This window comes from Agelaius tricolor, unplaced genomic scaffold, assembly GCF_023055355.1.
Source record: "Agelaius tricolor isolate 1412-34295 unplaced genomic scaffold, bAgeTri1.0.p SCAF_16, whole genome shotgun sequence".
Lineage (NCBI taxonomy): Eukaryota > Metazoa > Chordata > Aves > Passeriformes > Icteridae > Agelaius > Agelaius tricolor.
In genome coordinates, this window is record NW_027269276.1 from 1248943 (window position 1) to 1266274 (window position 17332).

Consider the following 17332-nt stretch of genomic DNA (forward strand, 5'->3'; position numbering starts at 1 on the left):
TAGAGCCGATTTTTTTCTGGAATCTCTGAGTGCCCCCTGCAGGGCTGTGTGCTCACCCCTTGTTGTTCATGGGGGATGCTGGGGATATGGAGGGACAGCTCCTCTTGGCTGAGGGCTCCTCCTCCTCCTCATCTGAGGAGCTGTCGATGGTCAGGTCGATCACTTCCACCTTCTTGTTCTTGTTGGATTGTTGGTGAGAGGACACCTGGTGCTCCAAGGAGGAGCTGATGCATCCTGCACAGAACCAACAATTGGTTATAGCCACAGCTCGTTAAAAAGCTCCAAATTAAAATTAAAAATAATCACAGAACGCTGGTAACTTTAAACACCGCCAGCCCCAGACAGGTGTGACCCAATTAACTGAACAGAAATGAATGAAGCTATAAATACATGTTTAAAAATGAGCATTTTGGGAGGTCCCAGCCTTGGCTCACCATCCACGCCGTTGTAGGATGCTGTCACCTCCTGCACTTCCTTCTTGGACCTCATGGGAGCCCAGGACCCATCCTCCTTGAACTGGATTTCATCACAATCTGTACAGAACTTCAGGATCTCCATGAACAACCTGTCCATAAAAATATTTCATATCAGTCCTAGAAAAGAGCTTTTTTTCCCTTTATTAGTCAGTGTAAGTCTGAAGTTGTGGTGAAGCTTTTACTGTTCTGCTCTTCTTTCAGTGCCTCCTTGATAGAAAGGAATCACTGACAAAAACTCAAGCATTACCTAAAATAAAAATCTGCAGAAATGAAGATTTTTATTTAAAAGCACTGAGAATGGAATCCTGCAGAGCTCGTGACACAGAACTCTCTATTTCCCAAAACAAAGGAATTCTGTGAACCAGAGTGGATAAAAAATCCTGACAAAACTTAACTGAGGAAACCTCTCTTCAATCTGAGGATTTAAGGACTTGTGAAACTTCCTAGCAAATGCTGAGCATGAGAATCTCAATTTGCAAGCCTCTTCTCCCACAGGCATGTCCTAAAATTTTAGGATCCTGGCAGCACATCACTGCCAGTGGGAATTCCAGCTTCTGACCAGGCCCATTCATGTGGTTCTGCAGGGAAGAGCTTGGCTTTAATTAGAGCTTGGTTTAATTAGCTCCCTCTTTTCCAGATTGGAGCATTTTCCACCAATAATTTTCTCTTTGGGATGCTCCAGTTAGATCAGACCCAACATCTGCACCTGGCAGCACCTGGGGAAATAGGAAAATGTGGGGTTTGCATTATTCCTGCTTTTTGGCTTTGCTGTTTTAGGCAGAAACCTCAAGCAGGAGCCCCCAAGCTCTTTGATCCAAGGCAGATTTATCCCTGGAAATCTGGGGATGCAGGAGTCCAGAACAGCCTGAATGTCTCTGGCAAGGCTCTAGAGGGATCCTGAGTGACCTCATCCTTCCCTGGCAGAATAAAACACACCTTTCCTGAGAGACTCATCGTTGGTCAGGTGTTTTTTTAAGATTTTGGTGTTTCTTGGGGGTTTTCAGCTTTGCTTTTGGGGTTTTTGTGGGTGTGTTTCATCCATTTTTGGGCTTTGCTTTTATAGTGAGAGTATTCTCAGAAACTTCTTAACCTGTCCTCTCCCTTTTTTAAAAAAAAAGAAAAATTTCTCTCTTAAAGAAATTAAAATGCAACCCCAGAAATGCACACTTGGCCCAGCCTGAGGTGAGATTTGTTTATTTTTTTCGTGTTTTGCAGGCAGGCAGAGCCAGGGAATCAATCTGTGTGTCACTTTCTATAGATAGCAACTCCCCGAGTGTGAAATTGTACACGGAATTGTGCAGGCACTCAGAGGGGTGGCAGCATTGATTTGCTCTGTCTGTTATCAGCCCTGCCAGATTTGTACAGCTGCTCCATTAAAAGGAAATACAACATGAGCTGTTTGCACCTAGGAAAGCTCAGGAATTCACTGAGAATTGCTCTCATTATTATCAAGTTGAGTTTGAAGGGGCAGAATCCTTGAGAAGGAGCTGCTCAGGAAGTCCTGACCAGCAGCAGGGAAATGCAGCACGGGGAGCTGCAAACAGGAGGGAAACCCACTTGGTTCCAGACAGGACCATCCCACTTGGGCTCTGATTTCAGCTTTACTCACCCATCAATGATGAGATGCTCGTAAGGAGCTTTCTTGTCACACACAGGGCACACCCAGGTGGGCTTTTTCTCGTTCATTTGGATATAGAGGGTGGCATCAAAACACTGCAGGTGGGAGCAGGTCAGGGCCCTGCAGGGGATGGTCAGGCGCATCTTGCCAAGCTGGAAGAGATAAAAAAAACAGGATTTTATTACCTTGGAGTTAAATTAACCACCAGGGCTTTCCTGCCTGAAAAGAGACACGGGTCAGGTTGAGTTTTATTCCAGAAAGAACTCTCAGAAATCTGAGTTTTGTCACATGCACACAGTTCCCTCCTTCCTGTATGTTTGAAATGGCATAAAAGTGAATAAAAATCATGTTTTGAGTTTTATTTGACCCAGGAAGCTGAAAGAATACATCCTGCCATACTCCTGTAACAAAAATGCACTGAGCACCTGTAAATAGCAGTGTCCTGGATGGACCAAAAATAGAATTATTATATATTATTCAATGTATTATATCAACCAAAACCAGAATTATCCTTCATTATCATGACAGCATCATTACACTGAAAGGACAGCAGACAGAGAAAGGAATTTCACTTTCATCTGAAATAAAAATCACCTCACAAAACCCCAGCAGTTGCTCAAAAAACCCCAAATGTTCTTGCTTGCTATACTATTGTCATTTTTTTATTACTATTTTAAAAATTACTATTGTAATTTTTCTACTTTCAGATTGTGCAGCTGTAGTTAGTTCCTTTCTCTCTGTTCTATTTCTAAAGGCTTGTTTTTACAGCTTTCTGAAAATCTTACCTTTACTATTTCCCACATTTCTTCCTCTTGGTACAACTAAAAAGAAACTCTTTGAACTTTGTTGTTTATCGAATATTTCATGTTACATGGCTCTACTATAATATGTATTTTTGTTTATTTGAATCACTTCTTTGTTTTAAGCATTGCTGCAGCCAAGTGCAGCTCAGGAGGGGCCTGGACCGACCACACCAAAGGTGAGAGCAGCAAGGTCTGAACAGGATTTTCACCACACGAAAACCCAACAGAACAACAATTGATGGAGTGATGCCCTGTGAAGGCTGAGCTGGAGCAGAGGCTGGGCAGAGCTCCAGAATAAAGCAGGGATTCATTCCAAGCATCTCCTCCATGGCTCCACCTTGGGCAGCACCAGAGCCCAGCCAGGGCTGCACCCAAGATGAACCCAAATGGCCCCAAAATGCACGGCCGGGCACGGGCTCTGTCCCTGGGATCAGTTCTGCTCCATTTGCACCTTGCAGTTCATTGTCCCATTCCAGCTTTAGCCCCTGCACTCCCACCCTGCTTGTTTTTCTCTCTCCAGCCCACGGGGTTTGTGCTCTTGGGCTGAGGTTTGGGTCATTTGTCCTTGGTGCCCAGCTGGAGCAGGAATTGTTTTGTGTCCCTGCTCTGTGCACAGAGCTCACCATCCCTAATGTGAAGCTCAGACCCCGCTAAAGCAGCACAGAACCTGAAAAATATAAAAATCCAAACCTGAGGCATCAGGAGGAGAATTGTTCCCACTGAGGAGTGTGAAGTTGTGTTTATTTGGCTGTAACATCCACAAGGCTGCACCTGAGCAGCTCTGGCTGCTCCCAGGGCTGGCAGTGGATTTTTGGGATGTGGCTCAATCCAGCTGATGCTGAGCAGTACAGGGAGGATGCCACAGGATGGCACCAGAATATCCCCAAACCCAAACCCACACCACAAACAAAGGCTCTTCTCACAGGCCACCACTTCCTCCAGCCTGATGGTGAGGCCTTGTTTTTATTCCCTCTGAACTGAAACCTCATTTATTTTCCTTCCCCCTGGCTCTCAGTCACTGTCACCCTGTCCCCGGTGATGGGAGGGGACACAGAATTCCCTGGGGACAGAATTCCCACAGGAGATTCTCTGGTGCCAGGTGTTCAGCAACTCCTCCCCCCAAATCCATGACCAAGCACATTCTTCCCATCCCAAAACCTGCATTCTTCCCATCCCAAAACCTGCATTCTTCCCATCCCAAAACCTGCATTCTTCCCATCCCAAAACCTGCATTCTTCCCATCCCAAAACCTGCATTCTTCCCATCCCCAAACCAATTCCCCTCCCCTGCCCTGTGTGTGTCAGGCATTCTCATCTCCCAGCTGCTGGGGCAATGGCTCATTTGATTTTTGGGCACAGTCCCCCAGCTCATCAGGGGGAAAACCCAAATGCTTCAAAAGGAAAATAAGGAAAGTCAAAGGCAGGAAGGACTTAAACCCCCATCTACTCAGAGGAAAAAAAGCAGATTAAAACCCAAGAAGATTTTCCCAACATTTTAGTAGAAAATCTCTGTCTGTGATGCCCCTGAGGGGAAAAAACCCCAAAATTTAAAAACCAGGAAGATTTTTCCCAAGGTTTTGGTAGAAAACCTCTGCCTGTGATGTCCCTGAGGAAAAAGAAAACAGATTTAAAAAACAGTAAGATTTTTTTCCCAGTGTTTTGGTAAAAAACCTCTGCCTGTGATGGGATTTAACCATGCTCAGGATTCCCAGGTTGATGCTTTTTTCCCATTGTTGGCACTGAACCTCCTGGATCAGCTCTGCCACACAAAACCAAAAGAAGCAGGGATGCATCCCAAGTGTGGAAAAGCTGCATTCCCATCACTGGGACTGACTCCTGCCTGCTGGCAGCCAAAGAAACACTGCATTAATTTCTTTTACGAGCACACAAAACATTTCTATTTCCCTGCTAAAAAACAGGAGTTGAGGATTTGTAAACAAAGCTGCAGAACCTCCAGAGCACCCCTGGATTTGGAATTTTCCTCCAGTTAAGTATTTGGTCCTGCTGCAGGGCCTGGGGATTTATTTCTTTGTGCTTTCAGGGGGAAAAATGAACATGAATTTGAGTGTGCTCTGAAGGCCAGGCTCAGAGCAGCCCCTCTGGATCCTGGATGCCAAATTCCAAGGAAGCTCTGAGCAGCTTGGAGGGCAAAATTAAAAATAAAAATTAAAATTAAAATTTAAAACTAAATTTAAAATTAAAACTAAAATTAAAGTTATAAAGACTAAACCCACCACCCTCCTTTATTTCCTGGCTATTCCCATGGAGAATCACAGCCAGCAGAGAGGAGAGCAGCACCCTCCCAATCCCAGAGTGATGCGAAATTCCTGAATTTTCCATTCTGCTGCTGGAGAGCAAATCAGCATTTTCAAGGTGCAGCTTCAGAGCATTTAAACATCAGAAGACAACCACAAAACACAGATTAAAATTTCTCCCTGAGCCAAAAGGTTGTAGATTAGCAAGTGAAAATACAGGGCTGAAAATGGAATTCCATCCAGAGCTGGATCCAGGTAAAAGCCTGGAAGGTGAAGCCTCATCCCACTGAGCCTGGATGGATTATCCCAAGAGCTGCAGGGAAATCAGGCAGCACTGAAGGAGGAAAAAGTGGGAAAAAGGGAACCCAAAAGCACTGAAGGAGAACTTGATCAGTGATGGAGGCAATCAGGACAAAGAGAATTCCAATCTGTAAAACACCACCCTGACAAGTCAAATAAATGGAATAAAATCTGTAATTCCACCAGATGCACCAAGTTACTTAAAATAATTAATTAATGCTTCAGTGTTCCAAAATATGACATGGAAGTTACAGCTTTTTGAGATTATCAATTCTGAGGTTTTGACTCTACAGATCAGGATTTAATTTGGTGAATGAAATTCCTGGATCTTTCCACAGATTAATTAATTTTATCTACCTTATAAATTCCTTATCTTCCTCAGCCAGAATCAATGTTGGCATGGAGAAAGGAATAAAACTGAAGATCGTGACAATATCACATTTAAGCATTTGCAAGAATATTTTATATATACATATACATATATATATATAATATATATATAAATTTAAATTTATATTTTGTATTTCATTATTAATTGCATTATCATTTTATTTATATGTTTATTATATATATACACACTTCATATAAATATAAAGTAACCACACAGTTGCTTGTCCTTCTTATGAGGCAAAGCTTACACCTCTAAAAGTTGATCTTTTTAGAGTCTAAGAACATATTTAATAACTGGAAAAATAAAATAAGCTCCAATTTTGGAGGAATAAACTCCAATTTTCTTGTTTAGATTTTAAAACTGAGAATTTTGTGTCGAGCCGGAGCAGATCGAGACAAAACAAGAAACAGATTCATTTAATGTGTCATTAATTTTGGTAAGAATTTCAACAGTTGTGCTGCTGCTCAGTTCCTGTGGGATCCAAACATTTTGTGTGAACAATTCTAGGACACTGCTTTGGGTTTAAATTCAGATTATTAAATCCAAGTGTGCATTCGCACAGTTCCAGGAGGTGCTGCCTCCCTTTGGCTGCTTTGAACATCAGATTCCCCCCTTTTCCCCCTTTTTGTGAGAGTTTTCATCAACCCAAGCCCAAGCTGCACTCTCAAGAGGATCCAGTGACACATTAAATGTATGCTTACATGTATTTTGAGTAACATTTCCAAGCTAATGGAATATTCATTTTCCCAGGGGCATTTCAGAAGCTTTTCAGCACAGAGAATTTCAGCTGCTCTCTGTCCCCACAAAGTTACACCAGGTAAACACAAGGTAACTTCTCCCACAACAGCCACATTTCCATCAGAATCACTTTTGAGGGAATAAAAAATCAACTTACTGGACAAAGCAGAGACACTCTTAGGCTGGTTGTTGCTATTTCACTGTCTGGATCAGCAGTTAGTTTCTCTTTAACTGGTATTTGAAAGAAGAAAAGGTTTATTTTAGGCTAAATCAAACATGAATTGGATGATAAAGAAATGAAATAAATCTGAAATGGCAGAGTAAACTTTGAATTCGAGACCCCTAAAAATGTGTTTGTCCAGAAATGTCTTCAATCATTTGCATGCAACTTTGTACCTGACCATTATTTAATATTTAGTATCACATTAATTTCACTTCCAACTCCAAGCTAAACTTGTTAACAACTCTCACATGGCCAGGCACCACTATAACCCCCAAAATCATCATCAAGTGATTTCAAACTGAAAAGCAAATTGAGCAATAGGCAGTCAGCAGTGCCCTGACAAAATCTGAGATTTAAATAACTGCAGTGAAACACTGAAGTCTTTAATCCCCGGAGTTTTTCATCCTCTATTTTTATTTACAAGGCCTGCTTCATGAGCAGCCATTGGTAAAATGAACAAGTCAGAGTCATTTTATTCCTGCTCTAAGAACTGGACCTACACCTCCATCCTCACCCTGCAGAGCAGCTGCCACCTGGAGCTTTGTACATTTTTGTGCATTTTGTGCATAAATCTGTAGATTTTTGTGCATTTTGTGCATAAATCATCAAACTGCATTATGGCAAATTAATGCCCAGCATTATTATTTAGCTGGACTCATTTCTTCCCCTCTGGAGAAGGTACAACACCTGATATGAGCATTATTTAAAGAGTAATTTTATATGGATCAGGTGCTGGGATTTCCCCCTCTCTCTGAAAACCCAACCTGCAGCAGTTTTTATGTTTTTATGCCACAAACTTCCATCAACTTCATGTCAGAGGAAACAGGGAGGCAGCAAATTCACTCTGTAGTGAGGAGGGGCTCTGTGCTGGGCACTCTCCCAGGCTCACCCCACAACTTTGGGAACAAAAATGCCCAGGCCCAGGCCCAGGCCCAGGGGGAGGCTTCAGCCCTGAGGTGCTGCATTCCCACTTCACTGTAAAACATGGTAAAACTTGTGCCATTCTGCACCATTTTTTACTGCTGCACTAATTTTTCCCCTCTGTAGAAGGTACAGCCCCTGATGAGAGCATTAATTAAAGAGCACCACCACTGTATCAGGGGCTGGGATTTTCCCCTTTCCCTGAAGACCAAACCCGCAGCAGTTTGTGCTGATTTTATGCCACAAACTTCCCCCAATTCCTGCTCCTGAGGTACTGAATGCCCACTTGACTGCAGAGCACAGTTGTGCCATTCTGCACAAACAAAGCCAGGATGGCTGAGCTGAAAGAGATTCTCTTGCATTTTTCCCCTCACAGTGTCAACAGGGTTCCTGGACTGGCTCCTAGTGCAAACAAAGGCTCCGAGTCTTTGAATTGGAGCTGAACACAAAGAACACCACTATCACATGCCCAAAGCCCAGAGGGCTGTAGGAAGTCCAAAGCTTGGTTAGCACAGTCCTAATTCCCAATCTCCCCTCACAAAAAGTGAATTTTTGTCCTTTTTTACAGACATACTCAGTGCTCTGGAGTGATCCGGGTTCCGGATTCCCTTGGCCCGCAACCTCTGCAGGAGCACCGTGGAGGAGAGCTGCTTCACCAGGTACACTGCCATGGAATAGTTCTGGAAAACAGCACAAAACATCAGGGAAAACCCAAAAACATCAGGGAAAATCCCAAAAATACCAGGGAAAACCCTGTTTGCAGCAAATAACAGCTTGTTATGGCATTGCAGGGCACTGCTGAGGAGAGCTGCTTCACCAGGTACACTGCCATGGAATAGTTCTGGAAAACACCAAAAAACGTCAGAGAAAACCCCAAAACAGCTGAGAAAATACCAAAAACATCTGCAAAAAACCCAAAAATATCAGGGAAAACCCTGCCTGCAGCAAATAACAGTTTGTTATGGGGATTGCAGGGCACTGCTGAGGAGAGCTGCTTCACCAGGTACACTGCCATGGAATAGTTCTGGAAAACATCACAAAACATCAGAGAAAACCCAAAAACATCAGGGAAAATCCCAAAAACATCAGGGAAAACCCCAAAAACATCAGGGAAAACCCTGTCTGCAGCACTCAACAGTTTGTTATGGGATTGCAGAGCACCATGGAGGAGAGCTACTTCAATTTTATATTGATAATATTCAGTACACTTGTATCAGTACACTGAATTTCACATGGATAATGTTCAGCATTGCACTTGTGTCAGTATATTTAATTTTATATGGATAATATTCAGTACTGCACTTGTGTCAGTGGTTTAATTTTATATGGATAAAGTTCAGCACTGCACTGGTGTCAGTGCATTTAAGGAAAGCTGTCAGGTCAAATATGATCAGAAGTTTTTCTTGTTTTTAATAAAAGCCTATTTTGTTTTCACAATAGGAAAAGGAACAGTGATGCCTCTTCCCAAGATGCATCACCTGCAGTATCACCTGAAGCACTGGCCATCTTTTTCTTCTCTCCCTGCACTCAATTGTCTCTGAAATGGGAATTTCACCACCAAAGCAGGTCAGAGGCAGAACCCAACTCTGTCAAGTGCCACAACTCAGGTGAACCTTCCCTCATGGAATGAAGTCTTCCTGCCATGGAGCCCAAATTCCTGGGATTTCTGAAGCTCTCATTTTTCTTATAATGTCCAGAAAAATCAGGTTCTAAATGTCTTTCTAAAAATGTGACTCAGCAGCAACACCTCTCATCCCCCAGAATGGAAAGGACCAAATCCGTGTTCTCACATTAGGACACATCAATTATTTTTTGATTTGAACATTGGCTAAACCTGGAGCTGCATTCTTACAATTTAAATTGAAAAATAAAAGGCTTCCCTCAGCAAGTGCCACACGTTTCCACTTTAAAAAAATCCATGCAATTGTGACATCCCCCATCCTTTATTTAGGATCTGAAGGCAGGCTCTCAGTGATATATCTCACCACAAAATCACACCAATTGGAGCAGCATCAGAAACACCACATTTTAAATATTTCATTCTCACAATGAACGCTTCTCACATCGTTAAAAACCACTACTGCCTTAACTTGTTTGTTTAATGCCTCAATTAGGAGAGGAGTTAGAAAAATGCTAATTAACGTTGTGAAATTATTTACCGACAGCTTGAATCTACAAAGGCAGGAACTTGCCCAAGGCATCTTGTACAGAAGGCTCTTGAAACAGATTGTGCAAAAATCACAGTGAGGACTCCAGCAAAGGTAGGGAGCACAGTTGGGACCAGAACTGACTCTTGAGGGAAGGGGGAGAGGGGAACTCAGATTTTGTGCTACACAGGCACAGCCAAATATAAAATAATTCTTCACATTTCACTGTCAAAGTCTCAAAGAATCAAATCAGGAAAGGTCGTGTCTTAAAGAATCTGTTTAGGAAGGATTGTTTTTTATAGAATTCCAGGATGGTTTGGGTTGGAAAGGATCTTAAATCCCGTCCCATTCCACCCCTGCCACGGGCAGGGACACCTTCCCCTGTCCCAGACTGCTCCAACCCTGCCCTATAACTCTAATGCTTATTTACGCCAGAACTTCCCCAAAATGTTCTTTATAACTGATTAATCTGTGAAACCTGAGAAGCAGCCAGCTCCCAAGGGACTGACTCAAACTTGAGGCCCTTCTCGTTCCTAAATCCTGAATTGTGAATCCCTCAGAGCAGCATCTGGGACTCACCCACCTGCAGTTCAGCACGCAAACCCAAGAGGCTGATTTGGAACTGCTACTTTCTGATACCTGCAGCTCTCATTAGATAAAAGAGGATATTTTGGACCAGAGTAACTCAGCCATCATCTGAATGGAGATTGTTTTCTGTTCCACAAGAAATCCACCCCGAAATCCCACCCTGGTGTTTCAGAGCTGCCCATTGTCCCTGACTGGAGTGTAAGCATTTTTCCACGCTGGGCTTTGCACGCTGACAAATTCTTGGCCAAAGTTTCACCTCAGGACAATTCTGGGCACTTCTAAAAACAGGATGGGGGCAGTGGCAGCAGCACACGGTGCCTCTGGAATGCCCACCCAGCAGCTTTGGTGCCAGCACTGAAAGCAGCTCAGTAATTCATGGCTGATTTACTGGAGTCACTTTTTCCAGTATGTTCCAGATTTCATTAGCCCGGTGGAGCATCAGCGATTTTCTGACACTGGTTGTAACCTTCTCCCCCACAGCCACAAAAAAAATGGTCAAAACATGAGGTTTTAAATGTGAAGGATAAGGAGAGCAGCTGGGAGAAACGTAGAAAAGGTCAATGGAATCAGCTGGGCTGTGCTGTGTCCACACTCACAGCTCTAAAGGGCCACTCTGTGCTCGATGGCACCTGCTCCTTGCGAGTCCAAGCCAAGCTTTGTCAAGTCCCTGCAGTCAGGAAAAGCTTCAAAGTCCGAAGTTTGGCCAAATCAACAAACAAAAGGCTTAGAGGATGCCTTGATCTCTTTATCTGGGCCCTCCCTGAGTCACAGAGATGAGGAGGGAGAGATCCCACCCCGAGGTGAGGGGGGGATCTGAGGGAGCACATCCCGGCAGCACGGAATTCCAGCTCAACAAGTGCAGCTGTGATAAATTATGAAAAATCCTTTCCTTAGGATTTTTTCTCCTGAGAAGCTGAGAGGCTTCAGAAACAAAATGTACCCAATGGTTATCTGCTGCTGTGGAATGCAACAGGTGCATCTGGGATTGGGCTCATGTGGTTGTTTCTAATTAATGGCCAATCACAGTCAGCTGGCTCAGACTCCTTGTCCAAGACAAAAGCTTTTGTTATTGTTCCTTCTTTTTCTATTCTTAGCCAGCCTTCTGATGAAATCCTTTATTCTTTTAGTACAGTTTTAATATAATATCTATCATAAAATAATAAATCAAGCCTTCTGAAACACAGAGTCAGATCCTCGTCTCCTCCCTCATCCTGGGACCCCTGTGAACACCACCACAGACAAGGACATCCGTGGCCAGCCCAGCAAGGCTCTTCTGCCCAGGATTATCCCTAAAGCAGGCAGGAGAGCCCCCAGAGGCACTCACCCTGCCAATCTCTGCAGTCCAGGACACGACAATGGTGTTGGGGACCGTGGTGGACAGGCGGACGAGTGAGGTAATGTTGATTGGTCGGCTGGGGCGCTTTGGTTCAACACCGTTTTTGGTTGGTGGCAGGTAGCCCTGAAAAGCAAAATTTCAGCTCTCAGAAAAAAGAATCCCACGGTGCTTTTGCCTCCTGCCCCTCCCGATACACCTGGACCAGGCTCTGTGTTTAATTCAAAGAGAGAAGGATCAGACAATAAAATATGGAGCATTTTAGAAGCTCTTTCTCCTGATGGAAATTCAAAATCCTAACCCTGCCCACAGAATATTAAAGGGAACTTTGCCACCTCTCCTGTCCCAGCAAAACTAAACAGAAACCCCCAAACTTTGGACCAGAGTTTTAAAATTCAATCCCTTTTTTCTCTGCTCATGTGAATATTACTAAATGTATCATCTCAAAAAGGGATGATGCATTTTAACTTCCATATGAACTCTGGATCTACTGGCTAAAACAAATTGATCTTTTCTGTTCATTCCAATGCTCCAGAATGTGAAAACGAAGACTGGGATAAATTTTCAGGCAGATAATTCCTAACAGTGCATCCCAAAATGAGTACTAAAAGGAGATTTTACTTACTGGAAGGCTGCATGGTTTCCCATTGACTTTCACACACAGATTGGGTGGGAAGTGATCTTCTTGTGGACAACTGGTTTCTGATAAACAAAACCTAAAAGCAAAGAGCTGCCATCATCTTTCACTTTTACAGTGATCTAAAGATCATCTCTTCCCAGAAGGAATTTTTCTGTTTTTCCACAGAGCTCTGAATTCATGACAGATCTTGCTAAACACAGCCCTCCAATGATGTCACTGAGCAGGAAAACCCCCCAAAATCACAGTGCTTCAGCAGCCTGGAGGTTCCTCCTCAGATTCCTTGAACCCCTCAGCCTGACTCATCCCACCCCCAATTTCTTCTTTGCCTCTCTCCAGCCTGACCTCTCCACACAAGACCAAGGTGGCACAAACGCCATTTCCCCCGTCCCAGCTGCAGCTCCAGGCAGTTTCTGCTGTTGGATTTATTTCTCTCCAGCTCAAAGAGGTGTTTTTGCTGCTGGGTCCCAGCAGGACCATGAGCATCATTCCAAGGAGCAGCAGAACCTCTCAGCTGCCCTGGCTTCCTTCCAGGGACCTGCCCCATCCCTGCCCATGGATCATCCAAGAGGGGTTGGTTTCCCTCATCCCCTCCTCACCCTTGGTCCATCCCACCCCACCAGGCTGAGACAGAAGATTTAATCCATTTATGATTGATTAAAAATCCCCCAAATTCACCAGGGTGGTGACTCCCAAAGTGCCTAAAGAAGCAGATCTTGGAATGCCCATGCTAAGGAAAACAACCCTCCCTGCTCATGGATTTGGAATGACCTAGGTGGAATTACAGGAAGGATTCACTGACAAGAAAATCAACCAGGATGAGGAAAATCAGCTCTTTTCCATCCAGGAATTCCCAACCTGCTGGGCAGGTAAATCCTAAAAACCAACAGGCAGCAAAATCCCTACCTTAGCTGGACCTGTACTGTGAAGTCACATTTGGTCCCAGAAATATCCCTGGAAACAAGAGAAAATGGATTAAAATATCCTGCTGTTCACAAGATTTCTCAGTATTGCAATACAGATTCCTCAAGAGTTTGCTGGAAGTTCATCTTATCTTTACATAAAAAATGGAAAACTCACACTTTCAGGTATGTATGTAATGCACACCAGACTTTGCTGCTCCTGCTCAAACCACCACTCTCAAGAGAGGTTAAAAGGAAGAGTTTTTATTTTTGAAGTAAATAAATTTGTGTCTGACCTCTATTTTTGTGAGGGTTTTTGTTAGAGGTTTTTTCTTGTTTTCATTTTTTAGGTTTTTTGTTTTGGTTTTGTTTTGTTTGTTTGCTGGCCTTTTTTGCTGGTTTTTTTGGGGGGGATTTTGTTTGGGTTTTTTTTTGTTTTGGTGAGTTATGCGTTTTATGGGCTGGTTTTGTGGGGTTTTTTTGGCTTTTTTGTATATTAGAAAGAAAATTCTGATGGATCACCATGAAGTCACAACTTTATAACGAATTAACAGAGAGAATGGTGGCAAGGAAGAGCTGCAGGAAGCAGAATTCTGGATTTGCAGGGAGCTTAACACCAGCGAAACCCGCCCCAAACTCAGTGGCGGGGCTGAATCCCCTGCTCCCCATACAACAACAACACAAACAAATTCCCCAGAGGAGTTTTCCCCTGCGGTTCCCAAGCAGGGCTGTGCAGAGCTGGGTGGATTTGGGGCGGATTGTTGGGATTTCAGGGCTGCTGGAGCCCACTCACATGGAGCTGCTGATCTGCTGCACTTGCTGCGGCGTCAGCGCGAAGGCAAAGCAGGTTTCTCGAAACCTCTGGCTGTTGTCTGAGGCTGCAAGAGAGCACAGAGCATCAAAAAGCAGCCAGGACAATCAGGAAATAAATAATTACATCGAGTCAGAACACACAGCCACATCTGGCTCTGAAGAGCTTTTGAGGAAGTTGCCATTGGAAGCCTCCTGTAAATAAAAATACAATGAAGAAACTTTATGTGCCTATAAAGCGTACATTAAAATGGGGCTGGAGATAACAGCAGAGCTGAGGCAAATCAAGGCTTTTTATCGCTGTAATTTCATGTCAAACGTGCCCTGATATGAAATAAAAATACATCTGAGGATTTCTCATCAATCCCTTTTTTATTTCCCTCCGTGCACCAGATCAGGCTCGGCCTGTCAAAGTTCACAGAGGGGCTGAGCACAACACGTGGGACATCTCACATTTCAGTTTGATGCTTTTTGGACTTCAATGCACCAAATATATCCAGAATAAGCCAAGAACTCATGAGATCCGCAGCCATAAAATCTGATTTTAAAGCCTTCCCACTCTGTGCCACAGCGCTCCAGAACCAAACAGTGCTCAGGAGTAAAGTGCTCCTGCTGGAAACTAATGTTAAATATCTCTAAAATAGTGGTTTTAGCTAAAACACAGCCCTTCACAGGGCCACTGCAGCAATGAAAAAGGTTTTTTAAATCATCAACCGAAAGAAAGCATCATCTCCCCAGAGAATGATTCCACACACTCACCAACACACAGTGAATGAAAAGCTGCTCCTAAGCTGCACTTCAATCTCATTATTCTTCATCATTTTGTAAGTTCTGAATAAATATCTGAATAAATATTATATAATATAATACAGTTATTCTGAATAAATCAATATAATTATCTGTGCACTAAACACTGGATAAATTTCCCACTTTTTGGTTTACTATAATGCATTCCTGACTCATCCCTGAGTGACAGCTGAGTGAGTATTTCAGGGTGAGAATTGAGATTTTGTTCCAGGCAGCGTGTGGTGGGTTGAAACCAACAATAGCAAAGACACTGAGTGTAAATATTGCAGCAGGAACCTCCCAAAATTCCATTTTTTTATCTTTCCTGCATCACACTGCTCCAAAATCCCTCACTGATCCCATGATTTGCTGCTGTGCATGAGCAGGAACAGGGACATGAAGCTGCTGTTTGGAATCTTTGAGAAAGAATTAACTTTTATAAATAACTCGGATTTTGAAATGCATACATTTCCTGCATACAATGTCCGCAGGAAACAGACACAATGTATACAATTAACAATGAAAATCTGCTTTCACATTTGCTCTTCCATAGAATTTGACACCTATTTTTAGCTATAAATGGCAAGATCACAATTACAAACTCTAATTAACAAAAGCTGAATTAGCCAAGCTCATGCACTGCAGAGAAATGAGGGAATTCCAGTTGTTATTTCCTCCTTTTCCATGGGTTTTTCTGCTAGGTTGATTTTTCTCCCAGGTATTGTTTGCTTTAGCCTGGAAACCGTCAATTTTGGCTTTATTAGAAAAGTTCAGGAAGGTTTTTGGGAACCTTTGGTGTGAACTCCAGCACTTCACTAATTAAAAACTGCTGACTATTTAACTAATGCCACCTTCATTTAAAGCTCAATTATCCAGAGAAGCCAACCAGCAACTACCAAAATTCCTTGGATCTCCCAGTATTTTCCCTTTCCCATCTTTTTTTGCAATAAAAAATCCAGCAGGGAAATGGGCAAATGGGAGGAACTGAATTTGTGTGCAGCAGGAAAACTTTTGCCAAAGTTTTGACCCAAGGTTCTGAAATTCAATCCTTTTTCCTCTGCTCGTGTTGGTAACAGATTTATCTTTACTAAACAGTGATATGAAAAATGGGGTTTGAACTTCCATATTCACAGAATCTGAGTTATTAAGGTTGGAAAAGACCTCAAAGCTCACCAGGTTCATCTCCTGACTGAAGAGCACCTTGGCAATTAAATCAAAATTGGATTTTTGAGCCCTTCCCTGGGAAAGCTCTTTCAATACTTATCCCCTCTCCCAGGAAATAATATTTCCTACCATCCAACTGTAGTACTTGTCAGATTAAAGCATTTATACTTTTGTTTGGGAGAAAATGGGAAAGGACATCCCCTGAGTGCTGCCATGGGAGCTTTCCCTGCTCCAGCTCTCCCTCAGGAGCTGTGCCAGGACAGAAAACTTCACAAAGCCTCTGCTTGAACCAAAAACTGAATTCAAAAAGGCCTCTGACCTTTCTTCTTGAGATTTGGGGTTATTTTGTATTTTTGTATTTATTTTGTGTTGGTGCAGTTACTGCTGCAGCCTCAAAGAGGAGACTTGGAGAGGGACTTAGGTCAAGGGGGATGGGTTTAAATGGCCAGGAAATGGGGATAGATGGGATTTGGGAAGGAATTCCTCCCTGGGATTGTGGGGAGGGGATGGGATGGAATTCCCAGAGAAGCTCCCTGGATCCCTGGGATGTCCAAGAGAAGGCTTGGAACACCCTGGGATAGTGGAGGGTGTGGGGATGGGATCCATGAAATCCATGAGATGGGATGGGATCCATGGGATGGGGATGGGATCCATGGGATCCATGAGATGGGATGGGATCCATGGGATGGGGATGGGATGGGATCCATGGGATCCATGAGATGGGATGGGATCGGGATAGGATCCATGGGATGGGATTTCAGCTCCCCTCCAACCCAAATCCTCCTGGAATTCTGTGCTCACTGACTGTGTCCCAGTGCCTGTGAGCAAACCCTGCTCCCTGCTGGATCCCTGATCCCTGTGGATCCCTGATCCCTGCTGGATCCCTGCTGGATCCCTGCTGGATCCCTGATCCCTGCTGGATCCCTGCTGGATCCCTGCTGGATCCCTGATCCCTGTGGATCCCTGCTGGATCCCTGCTGGATCCCTGCTCCCTGCAGGGCAGCTCTGCCTCCCCTGCTCCCCAGCCCTGCTCTGTGCACAGCCCTCGCTGTGACTGCCATGGGAGCCTGGCCAGATTGCAAGGAGGGAAGGGAAGGAAAAGCTGCTAATTAGGCAAAGATGCTCCAAAAGGCAATCAAAATATTTCCAAACTCCTGACAGACGGAGCAGAGCAGGCACGGGAGGCGGCAAGGAGCTCCCTGAAACTCCAACTGAGCTATGGTCAGGTTCCCCAGCTACTC

At 43.8% G+C, this 17332-nt stretch overlaps 1 protein-coding gene across 1 annotated transcript in view; it reads right to left on the reverse strand.

The window, feature by feature from the left end:
- PIAS1 (protein inhibitor of activated STAT 1) overlaps positions 1 to 17332 on the reverse strand; it is a 57872-nt gene that overhangs the window by 7660 nt on the left and 32880 nt on the right. Inside the window, 9 exon segments of the mRNA XM_071441122.1 lie at positions 57 to 234; positions 435 to 565; positions 2086 to 2246; positions 6738 to 6811; positions 8299 to 8404; positions 11784 to 11918; positions 12418 to 12508; positions 13336 to 13383; positions 14125 to 14209. Of these exon segments, the coding sequence (XP_071297223.1) occupies positions 57 to 234; positions 435 to 565; positions 2086 to 2246; positions 6738 to 6811; positions 8299 to 8404; positions 11784 to 11918; positions 12418 to 12508; positions 13336 to 13383; positions 14125 to 14209 (1009 nt within the window).